Source organism: Amblyomma americanum, chromosome 2 (assembly GCF_052857255.1).
Source record: "Amblyomma americanum isolate KBUSLIRL-KWMA chromosome 2, ASM5285725v1, whole genome shotgun sequence".
NCBI lineage: Eukaryota > Metazoa > Arthropoda > Arachnida > Ixodida > Ixodidae > Amblyomma > Amblyomma americanum.
In genome coordinates, this window is record NC_135498.1 from 35,562,875 (window position 1) to 35,586,391 (window position 23,517).

The 23,517-nt window shown below is 45.2% G+C and overlaps 1 protein-coding gene across 2 annotated transcripts; it reads right to left on the reverse strand.

Annotated features, from left to right (window-relative positions):
• Positions 1–22,037, reverse strand: LOC144120993 (glutathione S-transferase Mu 2-like). 2 transcript variants are annotated; one of them, XM_077653864.1, is made up of 3 exons: positions 21,882–22,037; positions 2,363–2,662; positions 1–1,183 (listed from the first exon to the last, which is right to left on the reverse strand). In XM_077653864.1, exons 2-3 carry the CDS (start codon positions 2,629–2,631, stop codon positions 796–798), a joined length of 657 nt encoding a protein of 218 aa, XP_077509990.1. In that variant the 5' UTR covers positions 2,632–2,662; positions 21,882–22,037; the 3' UTR covers positions 1–795. The 2 variants fall into 2 exon arrangements, with proteins under 2 accessions (XP_077509990.1, XP_077509991.1); XM_077653865.1 differs by lacking the exon at positions 21,882–22,037 and adding an exon at positions 9,041–9,277.
• Positions 22,038–23,517: the final 1,480 nt, after the last annotated feature.

Sequence of the window (23,517 nt, forward strand, 5' to 3'; positions counted from 1 at the left end):
TCCCGGTCTTGCAACACCAGACAAGATAAATGCCAATTTTCCTTTGTGCAAGAGTATCACAGTATTGTAATTTTAAGATCACCACGCGTACATATTGGATGCACTATTTATATAGCTCGGAGCACTGTGGCAAGGTAATAAACACCCAATAAACTCTCGACTGGATGTATTTAGACCTTTCAATAAACTGTCAATTAAATGTGAACTGCAGATCAGTTAAATAAGGATGACAGGTAATAAACTGGCAATTAATTAAATGTTAACTTACAAGCAATTAACATGAATTGAGTGTTAATAGAAATGCAATTAAATGTGAACTGCAGGTTTTAAACGGTCAGTTAAATGCGTATTGCCAGTCGATAAAATCTCGATTTGGATCTATCGAGTTGAGTTAATAAACAGTAAATTGAGATACGGTGGCCAATCTTAAATTGTGACTCAACAAAAAAGTCTATAAGTTCTGGACTGCATCACAAAAGAATTTATTGTCGAAAGTCAATAAGTATTTAATTAAAACTAGATAGAAATTTTTGTAAGCGGAGGAAGCATTTCAGAAGCGGCTGATTTCGCTCGCTCTCGCCGCCGAATGCCAAAGTGTGAACGAGCCTTAAAGATGCACTAAAGAGGACTCTAAGCTCGTGTTTTTACCGCGGGAACTCGACCGGCACGTTCCGAGAATTCTTGGAAACTTCAAATTGCTGTCCTGCGTCCGAATTATTGTTGTTTACGGGGTGAGCTGTGTCACGCTATCCGAAGTTGCAATGTCATGAGGCTCGATGGGTGTGGGTGTGTTTACTAGTGTCCCCAGAACATGTACGGGGCCATGATGGGCCACTTGGTGTACTTGTCCGAAGCGAAGTATTCCTTCAGCTTGGGAAGCTCCTCGAACCTCTTCAAGTAGTTCAGGATCTCGGGACGGCCCTCAAACACCCCGGGAGCAAAATGGCGGTTCCAGTCAAACGCCTCGTACAGTAGGAAGTCGACGTAGGTGAGCGAGTCTCCGAGGGCCCACTTTCGCGTCTTCAGGTGCTTCTGCCACTGGCTCAGGGAGTCGGCCAAGTTCCGCTCGTGTGACTCGCGGGCCTGGGTCGTGTTGGGGTTCATGGAGGTCAGCACGAGGGCCCACTGCAGGTCGTGTGCCTGCTGCTCCAGCAGCGACAGCTCCATGGCATCCCGCTCAGTCCTGCATCAATCGCCGACGGTTAGGGAACACCAGGGCAATTTGAAGTGACTCTGGCGTTCTACAGTTACGTAGGAGCCTGCTCGGCTGCAGCGGGAACATAGAGACTGCAGTGATGCAGCTTGAAGGGAAAGGGAGCGGTGGAATGGAAACTAAGTGCAAGGCTAAGAGATTACAGGAGTGTATCCTTACGAGATCAGACCTGATATGAAGAGAACCAAATGGGCACGGACAATGCATACGTTACTTCACAGAAAGAGCGGATGACTGTACTCAATTAATGAGTGGCACATATGTCCAACATTCTTGGGCGAAAACGTGTAAAATTGGAAAATTGGAAAATCCTGTTATGGAAATATTGAAGGTAATGGTCCATTCTTATGACGTGTAGCAAAATCTTTCTTGTAAAGTTTTTCCATCGTTCGCACAGAGCAATTAGGACATCCATTAAAAACCAATGGGGAGTGCTTTTGACGATAGCGAAAACATTAATAGCAAAAAAATATGCAAGCCTGCCGACGCGAGATCTGCGGATATATTGATTGTTATAGTGAATCTTCCAATATATTAAAAAAAGTGCATCAAAAACTTTTTTCCCCGTTCAAAAATGCTTTTGTTCACAATTGTTGGGTATGATTCAGACGCGATTAAAGAGGGAACGTAGCCTAGGATTGGAGAGTGCCGCGGTAGGAGTAAGGTTAGAATTTTGCCAGTTTTCTGTAGCAGCGAATGGACTTTGGTAGAATGGGGCCTCGATGCAGGATAGTGCAGTGAAGGCCATTGAACGAGAACCTCCGCCTTACAACAAACTCCCCTTGGCTGGTTATAACAATCATAATAATCAGCATGATTATCAACAGTACTCTCTCGAGCTTCCATACATGTGTGCGAAGATTTCCCATGTTTCGTCCCATTTTTCTTGCTACTGCGTGTTGGCACTGCATATACTTGAAAACGGCTATGCACGAGCTGATACCAAAGCTGAGCCTATCTGCTTCATCTCAAGGGTTACCAGAAGATGTGCTACACTTGTTAAACCACGCGAGGGAGTAGCTCAATGGCAGCGCTCCTCGCTGCTTTCATATTGCTCAGCTAAGCGATTTCACGAATGCTGATTGATACGCGTCGCGACTGTAGTACATTCCGGCCGGAAAGAATTAACGTGCATTTTTCGGCACTGACCTTGCGTCAAGACCGTGCTTCTTTCCGAGGTAGCGCAGAATGGCGACGGTCTGCGTGAGTCGTACGTCTCCCTCAATGTAGTAGGGCAAATTCGGGAAGGTCAGTCCAAGCGATGCTTTGTCAGCGGCCCAGCCCTGCTTCTCGTAGGTCGGTGCGGGTCCAAACTCGTAGCGTTTGTCCTGGAAATGCACCCCCTTGTACACGAGCAGGTTGCGGATGCTTTGGGCTAGACCCCTGGCGCTTGTGTAGCCTACGGTTGGAGTGGCCATGGTCGGAGCCTAGATATTCGTGCTGTGAGTGCTGCAAGAGAAGAAAAAAGAGAATAAAGCACTGACATTTGTTAGCAATACTGTCAGCTGCTGTGACACCGCTAGTTATAATGCCGTTAGAGATACAACTTACTGAATGCCCTTTTGTGTCCTGCAAGGTGTTTTGAATGCACCTATATATGTTTTTACCTTTAAATTTTGCCCTGTAGAGTACGTCCTATTTAATGCGTTAGCCTTAGAACTCTCACGTTGGAAAAGTCGGTCCACACGTACGTCCGTCTCAAGCCTCGGTTGGCAGGTGGCAAAGTGGAGAGATGGACATCCCTCTCTCGATTTTCAGGAGATAAACGGGAAAGGGAAGACGAAGAGAGGGGAAATGCGATGGTCGGCAGGTGAGGAAAGTGGAGAGTGGGTGTGGCATTTCACGCTGTGACTGCTGGATTGGATCGGTCGAATGGAGCGGGGATACGCGTCGTGTCACACGACGATTGACGGCCACGTCGAACGCTGTCCCCTCTGCCACCGCTGTCGAAGCGCAGTTCAGGCAGAGGCCCCTTTACCAACGCTCCACAAAGATCGTCGCTGTTCGCTCGCATGGGCAGCCGTACCGTGTATCGTCCATGTCTTGGTCCTTATGTCTCGATGTTGTGGAACCTATTTTCCGGGTCCGTTTTTATGCACTTTTTTTTCTGTATTGCACCACTAGCGCGATATAGTGTCCTCCTTCAGCCAAAGGGTGTTCTCCGCGCCTTGGCCGACGATGGCATGCCCAGCTTCCTCTGGGCCACTTCCGTGCATCATGCGACAAGCCTCCAACTGTGCATCCTGTTGAAATCGGTCTCAGAGCATCAGTGGCCTTTGGCTGTTTTGTGCAACTGCGTACATCGTTAATGAGCAGAAAGATTGCAAATGCTTTCGATTGGCTAGTCTTAATCAAAGGACAGAGTCTACTGCTGTCGGCGAATGTCAACCGCCGGCGCCGGGCGTGAAGTCAGGTCACCAAGCTGGAAGAAGGGGCTGCCAAGAAGAGAGAACGTCGCAGAGAGCAGTAACGGTACTTACAGAGAGCATCAAAAAGGAAAACAAAACACGAGACAGGGCGGGAAACACAGGCGCACGGTACAAATGTTTGACCTGATCTGATTGCTTTTAAATAGAACGCGTCAATGCATGAGTCGGCAGAAACAATAAGAAGAGTATATAAGTATACGCACGCAAAAAAGAACCCAGAAAAGAACAGAACGTCCAAAAGAAGAAAAACACACGAAGGGAGACAAGACATACACACACTTACACACACAGTTTCAAGCCTACTTTCTGCGCAAGCAAAAACTTTTTCTTTACTCCCGGTAGACCAAAATCCCTACCGGAAACACAGCTTATAAATGCTGCACCACTGAGAGCGGTATGAGAACTCCCATCGATCTATGATAGAGAATGACCAATTCCACATATACGTTCGGGCATTTACCCATCCAAGCTATCGCGTCATGCCCTTAAGGCGGAGCTTAAGAGTACCCCCCTCCCGAGTTTTTAGTAACCTTTCCGAAGAGCGGTATTCCTAATTAGTTGTTATTCTGGCAACTCTAATTACACTCCGGATTAGCTTATCACGTTTCAATCAAGAGGCCGGCCGAACGCAGTTGCGTCCAAGCCTTGCGACCCCGAAGTTCTTAAATACAGAATATATCTGTCCAGCACGCTTCTAGCAGTCTGGAGGTGTGAGAACTGTGGTAACATTTAGGCCACTTAGGTTTAAGCTACATGCCCAACATTCTTGGACATAAATTTTGAATATTGGAAAGCTGTAAGGTACTGGTACATAAATATTGAAGGTAATGGCCCATTCTTCCGATATGTAGCAAGACCTTTATTTTATAGCGTTTCCATCGCTTACATCGAGAAGTTAAGACTGCCATAGAAAACCAATGGGGAACACTTTTGACGATAGTAAAAAACTTTAACAGCAAAAACTTCCAGCCTGCCGACGGGAGATGTGCCCATATATTGATTGTTACAGTGAAATACAATATGTGAAAAAAACTGCGCTCATAAACTCTTTCCCGCTCAAAGATGTTTTTGTCCAGAATCGTTGGGTATGACCAGCATTAGAGCTAGCGACAACAACACGATGGAAATGCAAACAGCGGGCAGTTTTCACCGACGTAGAAGAACGGCAGACTATGGGCGAGTTGGTGCTCCTTGACATGAATTGTTTTCAACAGCGCTCGACAACATCACCAGACATTGGAAGAGACAAACAATGTCTGGTCCTGTTGTCTAGCGCTGTTGAAAACGATCCTTATCGTAACGAACGTTGTAGCGAACGTGGAATAAGCCCGAAGGAAACAGAATTTGCACATTCGCAACACTAACTGAAATGTCACGATCTCTCCAAAAACCAACGACCTTTGGACGGCTTTCGGGCTAACAGCCGACCTTTTAAGCTCTTTCGCAGAGCCATGGAATGCGCTCATGGCAGAAAAATATATATCCGCACATTCCGCCGGTGTTCGTCCCCGGCGCTTCACCCTTGGAAGTATGCATACATTTAAAGGCAGAAACAGTGCAATGAAACACAGACACACGAAGAAACGACACACACAAGCGCTGATTCACAACTGAAATCAGTTTATTCTGATGGAAAGACGCCTAAATAGAAGACATGAGAAGGTGGGTAACAGGGCTGCTGCAGCGATAAGCGGCAATCAGTGTGGTCGCGTCACAAGATGGCAAAAAAAAAACAGGAACAAAAGAAAAATAAGCGATAAAAAGATGATGTAAAGAGCCGCGAAAACGGTGGTCGGATAACAATAACAAAACAAAACCAATGAAGAATTACCCAAAAGGTCGGGGAATGCGTTAAAACCATGAAGGACACAGATGAGAATATACAAGTGAAAACATAAAAAAATGAAGAAGGTAAAAGATTTAGAAACGTGCCCAAAAAGAGGGAATTAAAAGAGTCAAAATCTTGTAAGACGCCGCGGAGGATAAAACAAGATAAAGGCAGTACCAACGAGGGATCAGTGAATTATTCAGCTGTATGTGGCACCAAGGAAACCTTAGGTGTTCGTCAAGACACCCAGAAAATTCAGCTCTTTTTTTTTTTGACAAGTATAGGGATGGAGTGTTCTCGCATTGTGCTCATCACTCGCAGCTAAAGTTAATCCGCTGTTCTGCTTTGCCCTGCGGTGACAGTGCTCTTGCAACTCCGTCTGCATGCAGCTGCTACCATCTTGCCTCTTTGGGCGATGGGTATTGAGGCATGCGATAGCAAATAGGCTGGCCGGTCGCACAGTCTATTAAAATGCTAAGAACTTCGAGATAAAGGGAGAAAAAACGAGTTTAATGAAACACCAAGTTCAGTGCTGTAACTCCGATCTTCCTGGAACACACTGGGAAGCCTGGTTGGCAAAGTGAACTCGTTCATCCAAGAAATGCATCTATAATTCATTTTCTGATCTGCTGACACTATCGTTGTAGCTTTCACTGCAGTAGCAACTGGTTTAAAGACAAAGTATTAGTACTGTTTTTTTAAGCATTTGCGGTTACAACACTGCGAGCTCTGGGCTCACTCACAAGCGCGACTTTATGAGCAAGTAGGTGAGTTCTAGACTACAACGCACGCCCACAAACCTGCGAAGGCAGCCGTGGCAAACAGGTTATTGGTAGTTCCTCCTTTTTTCCCCCCTCTTAATGGGACACTGAGGAGAAATTGATGTTCGCTTGTATCGATAGCATACCAGCTCCTAACCACAAAAAGACCACTCTTGCTAAAAAAAACAAAGTATTTATAGGGTAGAAAAGAACAAGAACTAGGATACACGTACCGCAGCCACAGGCCAATCCCTCAAGTGCCAGCGCGATGACGAAATCACCGTAAACACGGATCTCTGAGGCTGACAAACATGCATGTTCCCCAAGAGTGATGCCCAAAGGGCCAACAAACGTCGGGACCAGTATCCCTCTCCCCCCTTTCATAGCAACAACCACCACCACATGCACAATGGTTACGCGTTTGGTCGTTATTTAACTATGTACGCATTGTTTTTAAACCAATAGTGCACATTTATCACACGGGGAAGACGAAAAAAAAAACCTGAATGTTGGAAGTCAAAGAAAAATACTCGGCGGAGCGAAACAGGTGGCCAGCAGAGTTTATGTATGTTTTGGCGCTTCGCCGCTATTCGCTCTGCGTGCCCACGTGGTTTCGTTTTTGACGCGCCTCGATTAACAAGTGTGGAGTAGCAGAGGAACTCCAAGGGCCCAGGGACACCTATTTACCGCACATGTTGGAAACGCGACAGCATTAGAAGCTGTTGATGCCTTTAACGGACGTGACGTCATTTCCGGTCTGGTGACGTCGCCTCCCTCTAACCAGAGGGTGAACTTTATTCTCATCGACACATTTTTTTTTCTAATGAGGCTTTTAATGTCGCATTAAATGTGCTGATGCAAGTCAACGTACGCCATTAGAACTTGAGAAGGTGTGTGGCGGGAATTTCGCATTCTTGCTGCTCTCTCACCGCCATTATGACGTCACAGCGCAGCCGGCGTGTGGGTCAGCGTCCGTATCAGGTAATGGCCGAGGAACGGGTTTTCATGGTCTATACAATGACCGGGTACATGCCAAGAGAAAATGGAGGAGAGAATTCATTGAGGGAAAGTGAGTCTAAATATTGTACCCTTAATTCCTCTTCACCTGTGTCGCACTTAAGAAGAATTATCTTGATGGGACATTGCTTGTAAAGGGGCCCGACTATCCCGATCCATTTTTTAAGAACTACAAAGAGGCGTTTACCCGCCGCGGTGGCTCAGGGGTTAGGGCGCTCGGCTACTTCTCCGGAGTTCCCGGGTTCGAACCCGACCACGGCGGCTGCGTTTTTATGGAGGCAAAACGCTGAGGCGCCCGTGTGCTGTGCGATGCTAGTGCAGGTTCAAGATCCCCAGGTGGTCGAAATTTCCGGAGCCCTCCACTACGGCACCTCTTTCTTCTTTCACTTACTCCGTTATCCCTTCCCTTACAGCGCGGTTCAGGTGTCCAACGATATGAGACAGATACTGCGTCATTTCCTTTCCCCCAGAACCAATTATTATTATTATTAATATTATTATTATTATTATTATTATTATTATTATTATTAATAATATTATTATTATTATTATTATTATTATTATTATTATTATTATTATTATTATTATTATTATTATTATTATTATTATTATTATTTGCCATTCCTTGCTGCTGCCTCACCGCTATCCTTAGTGTGCTCAAACTGTGCACGCTTTTCACCGCTGCCTCGCATCATGTTATGAACCGCGCGACAATAAGATGTCATGAGGCAAAATAGCATACAAAGCGCAAATTTTCTTGCATTATTCAAGCCACTGACTGGTGAGATAGGTGCTGAGAATATCATTAGGCTGAACATGTTGGCATCCTAATAAACGTGCCTTGTACTATAGGAGACAGAAATGCCTGCAGGGCGCCGCCGCTGGCTCAAACGATGGACGGATGGATAAGGCCGAACCCTTTAAATCGGGCGGTGTTTCAAGCCACGTAGCCATGACTTGTGAAATTTTACTCTTGTATTGATTTTAGCCACTAATCAAATAACCTTCGCTTGGTTACTTCTACCCACTTAAAATCTACTTTCCCTTCACTGTCCCTAAACCCCTATGCCCAACGCATCGCAGTCACCAGAGTCACCTAGTGGTCCGAAAATAGCGTTTCCCTTTAGTGCGCCGAAGTGCGTGCGCCAGGGGGTGCTCGTGTAGTAGAGTCTGTTCTGCTTCCCTTGGCCAGCGCCTCCCTTGGCAAGCCTGGTGCGAGAGGCAGCCCCGCGCGATGAGTCGACACCACGGTGTAAGAATATTCTTGCACCGTGGTCGACACGCCCTTCCTGGCGTATGCCGCCACTCAGATAAGGCGCCGATAACCCGCATTTTTTTTTCGTATTTTACCGGCAGCTTGCTGCTGCGGGCTACATTGCTTCGCGTATGCAGCCGAATTATTGGAACGTCGTTCGGGGCACATTCTTAGATAACCGCCCCTTCTGGCAGGAATGGACAAGACGATAGAAAAATATAGCGCCGTCAGCAATACATATCGTGCGGGCGCTCGCGCGTCCTGGGCACTTTCTGTATCAGATAGTACTACATGACTACATCAACAGCAACGGCTGGCGATATCGGTTGTCTGGCGTATATGGGCCACAATTTCACGCGCAGGTTCGCGTGAACAGGAACATCAGCCGCGTCGCTACAGTTTGCGGCGGCGTAAAGCATAGTCCAGATTCTTCCGCTGCGCAACTGCAGAAATACTTTGGCTCTACTATCATACGAGGCACTGTTGGCAACCAATTATTGCACGAAATGCACTTTGCTACCAGTATCATATACTCACGTCGAATGCCTTTACTCAAGTTTGTCGAAACTCTAAACAGCTCGCAGACGTGAACTTTCTTTAGCGCAGTTCTCTTCGGTGCTCCGGATGGCAACGTGGATTCAGACAGATATGCGACTGCGTCGTTTCAAACTTCCTCTTTGGAAATCTGGAGCCGTGCGGATTATTCTTATATGCCGGAGAGAAACCTTTACACTCGTGACGACTGCGTGGGTCGATGTAGCGCGCGAGATGCTTGTCGGAGCGAGCAGTCGTGACATATTATACGTGATGAATAATAAGTCAATTTATGCAGCCGGGTGAATAAACACTGTCGCAAAGGTCGCCCGTTTACTGTCTGGCTCACTTTTCTAAAACTTCATTCGAAACTCATTCGAAACTATAGCACGAATTAGCGAAATGAGGCCCGTAAATGAGATTTAATCTTCGTGCTGGTCCTGGATTACTTCCCTACTTGGGCTACTTGGTGAACAGTAAACATGGCATAAAACAGTGCGTAAGAGTTGGGTATGTCGTCTCTTTCTGGTCTCAGCGCGCTGTCTTCTGCCTAGCTTTAATGAGCGGTGTTCACTTCACTTTTGTCCGTGAATTAGATCGGCGCTTCAGCTTAGAGCACAGGGTGTGTGCTAGTCATTACCAATGCAGGTCATGTTTATAGCGTATATAGGCCGTATTAAGAACCGGTAAGAACGGGAAGTTTCTGATAGTGTATGCAGAGTTGGACTTCTGTGCAGGTTTCTTGTAAAATGCGATAGCAGCTAGGAAGCCCCGTTACGTCCTTGCGTCTGGTCACCTTGCTACATTCCAATTTATTTCGGCCACCTGGCGTTCTTTACCGTGCTCTGGCATCGCTCAGTACAGGGGCGCCTTACGATTCGCCTCCATCGAAGCGCGGCCGCCGTGGCCGGGATCGAACCCGCGTCCTCGGATTCAGCAGCCGACAGCCCTAACCACTGAGCCACCACGGACGGGATAAAATGATTTGAATAAAGTTGTAATTTTATTAACACTCCTTCAAGTAAAAAACATCTTATTCTCTTCTTCTTTTTCCTTCCTTTCTTTCTCACTCACTCACTCAGCCGCCCACTCACTCAGCCACTCGCTCACCCGCTCACTCACCCACTCACTAAGCCGGATATCCACTCACTTACCAAATCACGCACTCACCAGTGCTCATTCACCAGTCACTTACATGCCTGGTCACTCACCTACCCACTCACGCACCAAATCACTCACCGAATTGCGCACTTACCCACTCACCAGCTCGTTCACCCACTCACTCACACACTCACTCACTCACTACCAAATCACGCACTCACCAGTACTCATTCACCAGTCACTTACACGCCTGGTCACTCACCTACCCACTCACGCACCAAATCACTCACCGAATTGCGCACTCACCCACTCACCAGCTCGTTCACCCACTCACTCACACACTCATTCATTCAACCATCCACTCACCCACTCGCCCACTCATCTATCACTGACACATTAACCCATTCACCCACAGCCGCCGCGGTGGCTCAGTGGTTATGGTGCTCGGCTGCTGGCGCAAAAGACGCGGGCTCGATCCCGGCCGCGGCGGTCGAATTTCGATGGGAAATTCTAGAGGCCCGTGTACTGTGCGATGTCACATCACTTTAAAGAACCCCAGGTGGTCTAAATTATTCTGGAGCCCTTCACTACGGCGTCCCTCATAGCCTGAGTCGCTTTGGGACGTTAAAGCCCCATAAACTAAACTAAACATTCACCCACAAACTCACTCATCTATACTCATTCACTCATCCAGCCACTCACTCACCCGCTCGTTCGTTCACCCACCTACGCGAGTGTGTTGAGTCGTGTGGATTGTTCATCCCAATTAACGAGAAATTGTAATCATTTCTGTTACTACAGTTTGTTCTACTATATGTGTTCGTGATATAAGCTCCTTGCTATATGTATGTCTTTCAGTGAAGTATCTTCACTGTTGTAACTGATTATTGACGGATGTTTGGGCCTTTGTCAGTCCTTATGCACCTTTAGTCCGATCTTCCCTTTGCCCATGAGAGGAATAAAGAGGAATAAAGAACTTTTAGTAGCACAAACATCGTTCTGAACATCAAAGTAACCTTTTTTAATGTGGTAGCATTAGAACCACCTTGTCCGAAAAATCTATCCATCCGTCCGTCTGTCCGAAGCCTCGGTTGGCGGGTGGCAAAGTGGAGAGGGGGATTGGTGAGGGAGAGGGAAGAAGAGGAGAGGGTAGAAGACAATGGGCGACGGGTGTGGGAGGGTGGAGAGGTTTTACGGCGTGTCACACGGTGATGACGGCCACCCGTTTGTAAGATCTGAACCCGTCAGCAGCAGCGACTGCTCTATCCTGGTGCAATGTACACTAGTGTCAATGCACACTCTACAGCATCGATCACATTGATCGTCTATAATATCTTTAATTACCCCAACAAAATCGACAGCGCGGACAGCTGGAGCTTTTCTGAGTCGTCCTCTTGCCTGATCATCTCACAAACATCTTTCGTCCGGTGTCTCTGCTTCAAGAACTAGAGTTAATAATAAATTAACCTTTCACTTAAACCATGTCATTGATCCATCATCGTTTCGCCAGCTGTTCGAAGTTGCTGAAGGCTACGGTTTAATAGCCGCATTAAAAATGAGATTTTCCTATCTCGCAACGCCAAAATGGCAACGCCCGTTAAGTATAATTATCGGCATTATCAGCAACACACCGACCTTTCCAACGTGAGATTCCGCTTTAAGTAATAAAACAATTAAGAGTGTAATTTCCTTTAAATTTCTGATGTGTTTCGGTTTTTTTGCGTGCCTATAAGCTTTAATGATTGTTCTCGTTCAGCGTGTCTGATGTCTGTTCTCTTTATTTAGGTGTATTATTTATTTTCAACAACAGTTTCTAAAGGTCACATATACTGTTTACAGACCTCCGTCTGTAATAACTTTACCCGTTTTTGAAGCTTTATGCATTTTTTTTAAATTTTAGTTCTTCAGCAAAATGTCCTACACCTTCTGGCGATGTTTTGAATCATAATAATATGCAGACTCCGAGCCATTTGCCAATAATTTTCATGAGATAGTCATGTCAAATATTTGTTATATTTAATAACAACGCCTACTCGGTTTAAGACTTATTCGAGAATGCTTGATCTTTTCATTTTCTATATTGTTTCTTGTGTTCACCATACTGGAACAATTCCTTGTGATATTAGTGGCCATTGTGCGATGTTTGTTTCTCGCCAAATGCAAACCGCTGTTAAGAAATTAGATTGTGAAATTTTGTTGCCTGTGTACCATCAGTAAAACGTTCAACCGCTTTCGACTGTCCACACCTTGACGAATGTTACGAGTTGTTTTTGAACATGTTGATAGCAATATACAAAGAATGTTTTCCTTGGAAAGCCGATGTTACCACATGTAAACTACGGAAACCATGGTTTACACGTGTTCATGTTAAGCTGACGAAAAGAAAGAGCAAGCTTTTTAGGCGTTTTATGTTCAGCAGAAGCCCTGTTGATTTAACTTTGTTTCGAACACCAACTAGATGTCACAGCCACCGTTTTCAGGCGAATACCCCGCTGTGATCCTTCTATTCTAATGAAAACACGCAGCTAAAATTTAGGGTCTATAGTCCTTTAAGTCTTTTTTGTGATTTTTGGATCGCCCTGTGTGTCCTAGTTGACTGCAGTCATGCGGCAAACTAAATAAAAAATGGCTGGCGGTTTAGCATTGCTGAGCACGTATTATTATTATTATTATTATTATTATTATTATTATTATTATTATTATTATTATTATTATTATTATTATTGTTGTTGTTGTTGTTGTTGTTGTTGTTGTTGTTGTTGTTGTTGTTGTTGTTGTTGTTGTTGTTGTTGTTGTTGTTGTTGTTGTTGTTGTTGTTAATAATAATAATTGGTTTTGGGGGAAAGGAAATGTCGCAGTGGTATCTGTCTCATATATCTTTGGACACCTGAACCGCGTTGTAAGGGAAGGGATAAATAAGGAAGTGAAAGAAGAAAGAAAGATGTGCCTTAGTGGAGGGCTCCGGAATAATTTCGACCACCTGGGGATCTTTAACGTGCACTGACATCGCACAGCACACGGGCGAAATACGTTTTTTTTTTTTTGCACGTGGACACCGCTCCCGTACCTGAAAGCGCTATTGAGGTGTCCACTGACCCACGGAGCCAATTATTCGCGTCTTCAAATTTTTCATCGTCAATGTCAATTTAACCAATGTACTCCGGCGGCCAATGCTCTATGGAGTGCCGCGTTTCTGCAGCATTGTTTTCAGCGCCAATTCGTATTGCTCTAGTGCCGTGCAATAGCGTTGCCCGCATCAACGCGTGCAGCGCACATCTCTCTGTCACTACCGCCGCACAGCTCAAAGCGCGAATATTAGCTTGATAGCAGTATTAGTGGATGAAGACGACGATGTGCAATACATTTTTTTTTTTATCACAGGTGCCTCTATTCATATTTATGAGCCGCTTGAGATAAACCTGAATGAGTTTTTTTTTCCTGTTTGGAAATGCACCAAAACCTGGCCAATCCCCCACCTTTGGTATGTGTCATCATTTTTGAGGCAACAACAACAACAACATGAGGCATGTTCGGCTGTGGCGATTGCCTAGCGCTCTCGTGCAGTGGCCAGCGAAGCTGAATTTTTCGCTCCGCCGCGGGTTCGAATCCCAGTCACGGCAACATTAAATTATTATTTATTTATTTCGTTTCACTTGGCACAAGCCCACAAACATCGCAAACCCAAAAACATTGCAAGATTTTGCCCATCGGCATAGTGCTTTCGAGCTAAAACACGCTCATTGTTGGGCGAACTTGTGGCCACGCCGGAAATGAAGAGAATAGGTGATGACATAAATGGCTAGCACCATCACTTCAGTGGTCAGAAACCGGCTGTTGCCGTTCCTGTTTAAAAAAATAGAAAGTTTATTTTCGCTCACTGAATCGTTCTCGCAACACTTCGAGCAAAAGCTGCAGACGTTGCAACTTCCCAGAGCCATATCCCGCGAGCCCATCTTGAGCCCATGTAGGTACATACAGCCTTTACCAAAAGTAACCAGGCTGCGAGGTTTGCTTCTCATTCGAATAGTATACAGCCCTTACGGCTTCCCTGACGATCAAAAGGTTCTCGGAAGGTGCGGACAAGCGTTCTCCTAACCACACAGAGATTTGGATCTTGAAGAGTTGGCATAATAGAATCAATATACGACTGAAAAGCGAACCGTCTAGCCTGGCTACTTTTGGCAAAGACTCTACATGGTCTTCACACCATTGTTCGGTTGCATCATGCGAGCACGACGCAAATGTAAGACGTGCGCCGCTAATGAAAATAAATTTCGCGTTCTAATATTTTTTTTTTAAATAGATCGCTCATAGTATTTACGTATAGCTTTCGAAGATGGTCTTGGAAATCACTATATAATTTTAAATGCAGACCCGGTAATTGGTTTTACTTCTGTCCTTTTCTTCTATGCCATTGGCTGTTTATAATTCTGAACTACTCATCTTCCAAAACGCGTGACATTTTACAGACGGCCGTTTTGTTGTGACGCGCTTCGCTTACTTTGTTCACTTCATGCGTGTGCATTTTAAGTTAATGTTGTGCTCCGTCACAATTAAGACAGACTCATATTTATGTATGACGCACAGGGCGCTAGAGTCACGGGGCAAAAATTTAAAAATCTTGCAGTACTTTTCCACGCCCCGTCACCTTTGAATGGTATTAAAGTCCCTAAATCCTAACAGTAACGAAACTGAATCAAAATTTGTCCAGAATCTGCGACTGGTGTCTGTAGGTTAAAAGATTGCGACGTCATCTATGAGCTAAGCAATCAACTATTGGCGTCGCTCTCCCTCTCCTTGATCTTCATTGCATCTATGTTCTCGCTAGATTTCGAAAGTTCATCTGAAACCCGCAGGTGACGTGACAATTCGCTATCCTACATGGTCATTAAACTCCAAAGTTCGGCCCAATCAGAGAGCTTAGATTTTTCATTACAAGCGCTATGGGGACTTAATTGTCCATTGTATCATTAAAGAGCTCTGGGAAGGTACATCACTACCGTCGCTTAATGTGGCCAGTACAACGAGTACAAACACCGCGTACATTATCATGCACGTTGCACTTTTACGGAATATAGTCGAAGTTGTACGTAAACCCGTCTGGTCGGGGGTGTACATGAAAAAGAAGGCAGAACACCGACCAAAATAAAATGAACACTCAAATGACGTTTCGGATCCCACACGGGAGGCTTGTTCACAAACAGGTACATAGTGAAAGGCTGGCTATTTAGGCTTGAAAATGTGCCCTAGGCAGCGGGCGTATGCACTATAGGAAGTGCCCCGTCAGTGCGATTAAGAGTGTGTTCGGTTGTCTGAATGGTTAAGGATTCTAGATATAAACGGCTTTGGAGATTCTTTTCTCTTTTTAGAGAAAGAAGAGAATGGAGAGCTTCCATTTTTGGACGTCGTAGTGAAACGAAGCCAATCAGCGCTCTCATTCAAAGTATACAGGAAGAGCACTCATACTGGACGCTGTCTTCACTTCAACTCCCTTCATCCAGCCTCTCACAAGAGATCAGTGGTTGCCTCGCTTTTTCGTCGAGCAGACCGCTTCTGCACAGAGCCAGAGGACGTGAAGGCCGACCGTCAAAGAGTTCGCAAGGACCTCTCCGAATGTGGCTGTGGAACGCTGTTTAAACGCTGTGGAACGCTGTCAACGCTGTGGAACGCAAACTGTTGCGACCCCCACGATCTGACAGTGGCCCAGCCGCCAAAGAACGTGCACCTGTGCCATATGTGTCCGGGATCAGCGAAACCTTGGCGCGCATCTTGCGATCTTACGACGTTGAGGTGTCACAAGTGCCGGCGAAAAAGTTGCGGCAAGCCCTCGTCAACGTAAAAGACTGCCTGCAAAAAGAAAAAGTTCCGGGCGTAGTGTACAGTATATCGTGCAGAGATTGTAACCGTGTGTATCTAGGTGAAAGTGGAAACTTTGTTAAAAGGTTGAAACAACACCAGTATGATGCTGCGAACAAGAAAGCTTTGACAAATGCACTCGCCGAACATTCTGAAAGCAGGCAGCATGACATAGATTGGAGCAACGCGCGCATTTTAAAAACAGAAAAGAATCTCCAAAGCCGTTTATATCTGGTATCCTTAATCATTCAGACAACCGAACACACTCTTAATCGCACTGACGGAGCACATTCTAATGCATACGCCCGCTGCCTAGGGCACATTTTTAAGCTTAAATAGCCAGCCTTTCACTCTGTACCTGTTTGTGAACAAGATTCCCGTGTGGGAGCCGAAACGTCATTCAAGTGTTCGTTTTATTTTGGTCGGTGTTCTGCCTTCTTCATACTTTAACGGCATATTTTAAAAAAGCAGATAAATTTTGCAGCCTAAGTGCGGTTATAAGCTAAATAATTCTCACTGTGTTTTAACGTAGCCAGCTTTTCAAGAACTGTGGAAGAATTTACAGGGGCTGTCTGAGCAGCGTGCCAAGTCGGTTGATTTGCCTAAATCAGGTTTCTGCTCCCAGCGGTCGAATATCTCCGAAGTTTCTCATGCCAAGATTATTTGTAATTTCGATTTAAATACGCATTCCGGTGTGCATGTATGTAACTAAGTATACGATATAAAACGTTGTTGTACTATTCTTTAAGACCAGAGGCCCGTAGCAGAAATCATGAATATAACTCTGTTGGACCTACAGCAGCAAACATTCTTGTGTACATTCATGGAACCGCCCAGACTTCCGAAATGTATTTGTATTAGCAACAAAAAAAAAAGATTAGCACTGACAAGCCGAACGTTTGTTCGGGTCTGACCAGGATATTATGCAAAGGGAGATCTCCCAGTGTTTTTTTTATTATTTCCTGTTCTGCAGAAAGTGCAGTGATGCACTCGTTTTGATTAACACGAGTCGCGAAAATTCCGTGCTCGTTTCCTTCCGAACGTTCCCGCACGCATTCCTTGACGTTCACTTCACCAGCCTTGACGCTCGATGATTTTTCTACCGGCCTCAACACGACTGCGAACACGGGGAGTGCTGCTATGATTCATGCTTTGCTAAAAAGGTTAACGTGGTGGCTGCCATGTTTCTTTCGAATGCAGCAGCGTGGAGAAAAGGAATTCGATGCCCTAAGAAAAAATAAGAATCCAGCGACTTTGCAAGGCTGGGACGAGTAGCAGCGGCTCGAAACTCGGACTCAGCAGCTGATCAGTTAAAGGAAGCGCGCCTATGAGAGGCTGTGCTTGTGCTAAGCAGCTGGAGTCAGACGTCGCTTTTTTTCGCTTTAAAGGGCACCGCCCTCCGCTCTTTGTTCTTTAAATCCGAGACGTTAATTCAAACTGAGTGCAGTATACGACCTTTTCAGCGTATTAGTTATAGTCTGACCTTTCGCGCCGAACAGCGCTTAATTTCCAACTGTCTAATCTTTTCGGGCAGCGTAAGACGCGATTTGAGCGAAGCCTGTTTGTTCATCAAGCTTAGTTTTGGCTTACGTGGAAACAATTGTTAAATTACCGTCGATTAAAGAGAAGTTTTGGTCAGCGCTAAAGTCCTGCCTCATGAGGTAGAAATTATGGCGAAAATACTGCACAATTGCGGTACTGCGGTTATTTATGCCCCTGTCGCCGCCTACGAGGATGGAACCATCGAGGCCGCAGCCATCCTCCACGCCAAACCTATATACGGAGGCTGAGGGCGCGGCCATCGGCTTGACGCTCATACACGGTACACTAGATCCCAACGTCACTGAAACCTGCACCTACTCCCAAGCTGCGTAGCGTCACTATCAGCAAAGCATTATCACATGAAGAGCCCGACGCATTCCCGCATCCGAACACACGCTTACCCAAGAGGTGACCCTCACGTGTGTTCCTGGACATGCCTCGATCCCCGGTAATCCTCGGTCCCCTTCGGGCCCCGGATGATCGGCCGCCCAAACGCACGAAGGAAACCTCGCTGGCTCTATATATCCACATACCCACATACCCCCACATCTCCACTCATTACAAAACAGCCGCGTCACCCTCCCACCACCTCACCGTACGGTAGATTCAAAATACATTGCTCCTTCATCGCTACCACCCTACCTTGAACATCCCACTCCGCTCAACATGTGGAGAGGTAATGGCCACCCTCCTGCACTACCTGTGGGATTTCCCTCAACCCGTGACAGTTCCCCCCGCAACCAACCCATTCCCCTCCTCATGGGAGGCCGCTCTGCGAGCTGTTCAGCCAGCTGGCCAAACATGGCTAGTGGACACGGTTCTCCGTGAAGCCCAGGCCCGGGAACCCTTGGACAAGTATAGGAGCCCACCCTTGAGGACCTCTTGATCATTTGTTAAAATAAAAGTGTTCTGCTTCCTCCTTTCTGCGACAAAAGGTTTCATTCTTCTTCTGGCAACGCTACAACGAAGAATGCTCTCGGCACCGTTCATTGTGCGTTGCTCCAGAAGGTTAGCTTTGGACACTGGACACCGTCGCAAATATTTTGAAATGGCCAAGGTCTATGAAGTTTCCGAGGAATATTTCTTTGATCTGCGACGTTTTCATAAGTCCGAAAGCTTCACAAATCTCGGCCAAAGAGATGGACGAGCGCCTTCACTTGGCGAGAGGGAATTTCTTCCCCTACTTGGCGGGGGGCGCTGCAAGCAGCCGAGGCGAGCGGACGCGTGTCACGGACAAAATGCAAAAGTGCATAGCTCGCTGTGAATGCGAGATCTGCATTTTTTTACCGAAAATTCAGCGCTGCATTTGAATTCGCTGTGAGAGCATATGCTCACCGGGAGAGAGACTTGTTAGCTTCAAATTAATCCATCGATATTAACAGGCGAACGCATACAGACAGCGCAGAAAAGTAAACGCTAAATTGCGTACTCTCGGTGTGTCCGTCTGTGCACAGGATTTGTTCGCTCAAATATTTTATCAGCGTTATTTTTTTAACTTAGTTCATGCAGTCCGCCCAACTTGCAGTCTTCTGTGATGTCAACATTCAGCCCATTCTACCGGTGTGTGTTTCGGTAACTTTGCTGATCGATAACGGGTAACACTTAAGGGGTTTGCAACATTTACTATTAAAAGCTAGATCTGCCGTAAATCACCTGCGAAGTCGTCAACTGAATGACGATCGGGCATCAATGCATGACAGGTCTGTAATGAACATAAGAAAAGTGCCGAAAGCAGTTTTCTGAGATACGGCAGAAAATAACTTACCTCTACTAAAGGCAACCGCATACAAAAGAAAACAAACAGTGGTTGGTTGGGGCATATTTAATTAGTAGTGATTACTGCATCAGGTCTGATATAAGGAAGCTTAGTCATGATTCTTCAGTGAACGAGGTAATCGTGTATGCTTTTTTTTAGTATGGCGGGCTTTTATAAAAAAAAAAACCTAAATACAAGGCGTCCGGGCCCATTGCCTTTAAGTATGACGGGTTTCATCTAATTAAACGTGAAAGATGAGACATCTCCATAAACCATTTTTCATAGCAGAAAATAAGAATGAATAAAATAAATATAAAAAGGCAAATGGTAAACGATAAATATGATTACATAGTTTTCTAGCTCGGCTGGCTGTTGACAATCAATAAATTATATATTGGAGATGGTGAAGACCTCGTGGTCAGGAGGGGGGGGGGGGGGGGGGGTAGGATTGTCTCGGAAAGTATGTGTGGACAACTTAAGTTCAGAACAGAGAACACCACGAGCAAGCACCTGGCGATTGTTCTATTTCTATTCTGTAGAGTTCTTATCACCTGCCACACCAACCGGCTGATCGCGGCGATAAAAACAGCATGGTGCCTCTCAACGACGGATGATAAACGTCGCACTGCAGAGCAAAGATGGAGCAGTTGAGAGATACCCGTTCTTGCTTTAGATAAAAATCGACAGTTACACCGAAAAACGCAAATTTTCGCAAGATATCTCTGAACGAAAGCCGTGCTCTTCGTCGAAAAGAAGGTGGTTTTGCTTAACGTATAGCAAACATGAGGGGTGAATATGAGACACATAAATCACACACGAGTTGAGATAGCGTCACTTAAATGGCATTTATAAAGATTAGATCGGGTGTTGTTAATGATCTTTAGTAAAACTCTTTTAATTAATTTTAGTCGCCTGTAGTCAGACTTCTGAAAAGGAACTAAGGAAAACAAATATCGGCATTATGAGGAGGGAAGCAACATTAATAAATCACAGAATCTGCGCACAATGAGTCGCGTCGCTGTCGCACAAACGCGTAGAACTCTTACATTAAAAGAGGCACGCCAAGCCATATGTAGATGATTATATTTTGTCTTTCGTTAATATAGCGGATGTATTTTTCACACATACAGCCATTCTCCTACGGTCAATTTGCTTTTCGATTCTGATGCAGGTGGCTGAGATGGCTGTTAAAGAAAAAGGTCGTCGATAGAGGCGCGGCCGGTAGCTAGCGCCATCTGTACGAAATACTTTCTACGTTTTCAAAGAAAATTAAAATAGTTTTATTTTTTTTTACCGACAGCCTAATCAATACAAATTGCCGTTTCTTTTTCCTCTTGTTTGCTCACCAGCGTTGTTCTACCTCTGGACTAGCAAAAAAGACAGCGAATACTGCAATGCGCCTACTAAAAACATTCGGCGCAAAAAAAAAAACAATAAAGGAGAGAAGAGGACCACGATCAAAACAAACTGATTTCCGCTGATTAGCAGCATCTGCAATGGCATCCCACAATTCAACTTCGACCGTCCCTTCAAAGCGACAACACCACATCGAGGCTTTCAAGAGCGTGAGGTGACCTGCTGGGTTTATTGTGATTGCCCATAATTCTCTGATTTTTCACAAACGTTGAAATGCCGACTGAAGCGAAAGGACAAAAAAATACCATTATCTTGAGGTTCAGGTACACATTAAAAGTTACCAGGCGCTCGAAGCAGCATGGCATATTTCACCGCCCGCTAGGAAATTTGTATTGACCTTGGTACATGCAGATTAAACAATTAAGGACTGAAGTGTATATTGCTGAAACCATCCAGTGGACTTCCGATGTTGGACATAAAGGTCAGTCGTGCTACCTCCTAATGAAATTCTAATGGGCATAATGTACACTCTAAACAGAAAGGAGTAAAAAGGGATTACACTGTCCTCTAGCGCACATCCTTTTATAAAACGATGTGCAGTAGAGGACAGCTTACTCCCCTGTTACACCCATATAGGCGTAATCGTGTTTAGAGTGTACCTACTAAATGAAGAAGGCGTTGACACCACTGCAAGAAACTGAATCACACCTCTTATAGCGATGAGGTGCCACTTATAAATATCTATCAAATAAACATTAAGAGGTTAAGACGCGGACTACATCATTCACTGTACACTACCTGCACTATTTTAAGCAATCGAGGTCAAAGCAAAGGCAGCCTACCTCCAACTTCAAACTCCATTCGTGCCCAGCATAACGAGATGCTATCTTGTTTAAGTGAACGCAGTTTGACTGAACAACCGCTGAAGAGTACAACTACAGCAGTTACGTAACCGAAGCGCAAAGCGGATAAGACACAAGACTGAGGTCATCATGCACTACATAGACCAAGTGCGCAGTTCATATCCAAATCATGAATAACTGCCAGGCGTTGTCAGCATTGCTTGGGGATCTTTAACGAAAAAAGAACATTACATTCTACATGCAGCGGAAACAAAGAACCCCAGAGAGAAATTTAACATTTATAGGCTGCAGTACTGTTTGAGCACTATGCGGCTTCTACACCCATAGGCGGAAAGGGCTCATGCTCAAAATATTGTTCTTCACACATTACCTTCAAACCACCGTGCGATGCCGCCGCCGCAGGCCTTTGATCCTTCTGGATGATACGTGCTTCCTGAGGCGAGCCAGATTAACTGCCCCCACGGTGTCGATAGTGGATGTGCCTAAATGGCGGTTCTTCAACATCGTGATTCCTCTACACATCGAAAGCGCAGAAGATAGCTGAGTTGCAATGCATAAGAGGCGTTCCCTTTCGACCGCACATTGTTCTGCCGACATCTTCAGATCTCGCTGAGCGTAGGCGGTCGCTCTTATCTATATACTGCAACCGAAAGGTAGTCGTAAAGACGTACCTTTTGTTCTCGGCTGCATAGCGCTTTGCGCAACGATACGGTATTTGTGCGCCCTCTGCTCGTATGCAGACCTCTGCCTATATCGCGACAGTGAAAGCACTGTCAGAGGTTACAAATGGGTCAGAAATAACCAAAAAGTACTGCAATGTAAGCAGCCTCTAAGCTGGCTCAGGATTAAAGCTAAGATCTGTAAAGGTCTTTACCAAGTAGCGAAATATTACAGGACGGTTACGGCAGCATTTGAGACGCAAGCGACGCCTGTCAGGTTGGATATAGCGAAATTATTTAACATCTAGGGACTTCTCCGAGACTCTGCCTCTTTCATGCGGATAACGAGTCTTAACCATCTTAACCATTGCTTTAGTACCACAAGCTAAAAGGACAACATAAAAATATAAAAAGCACGCTTGAGATTAAGCCTTGCTCAGATATAATGGCCAAATCAAATTACATCAATTTTATGCACACGAATAGTGAACAAGATATATGCACCAACCTGATATAGATTAGTATAATTAGGACTTCTCCGAATTTTAAACTTACCTTAGAATTGCCCTTACCAGCTAATTCGTGCAAAACTTCCGTCACTGAACGTGACGCAAAAGTTCTGGCCACACCTGAGCGTCACTGTGAACTTAATTTTTGCTCCTTTGGAGCTGCCTCTGTTTATGAGCCAAAGTTGGGACAGCTTTTCACACTCCATACGCTTCTGACGCACCCTGTGGAACGGTGTGATTTAACATTGCTAAACCTAGCGTAAAAAAGTAATCCTGACAACCAAGTCCCAACGATATATGAGACAGATACTGCGCCATTTCCTTTCCCTAAAAACCAATTATTATTATTATTATTATTATTATTATTATTATTATTATTATTATTATTATTATTATTATTATTATTATTATTATTATTATTATTATTATTATTATTATTATTATTATTATTATTATTATAACCAAGTCCCTGGCAGTGAGGACGATCCTGCCACGTTCGTGCACCATGTCTCCACACTCGGGCAGGAAGTCGGTAGCGACCACATGTACATTGCTGATGCTGAATACAGGCTGGGGATAGAGCGAAGGAAACGCAACAATGAAAAAAGAGCCCGCAAGAAGGCGAAGGAGAGTCGCACAACCGAAGGAAGCGGCTAAGGCGACTGGAATCGCTAGCGACTGGAACTTGTTACCAAAAGATGTGGTTTGCCGCAACACTGTGGAGTTGTTTTATGAAGTTTTGTGCCCCTCGCTTTAATGCTCTAGTGGCGCTGCTAGTGCTGTGAGAACAAAGAATAAAAAACAAGAAGGAACAATAAGAAGAGTGAATAGGTTTGTA

Coding starts and splice junctions, on each gene's coding strand:
- LOC144120993 (XM_077653864.1), bottom strand. CDS start 2,631: ATGGCCACTCCAACCGTAGGCTACACAAGCGCCAGGGGTCTAGCCCAA. Junction 1,184..2,362: donor AAGCACGGTCTTGACGCAAG/GTCAGTGCCGAA, acceptor CGATTGATGCAG/GACTGAGCGGGATGCCATGG.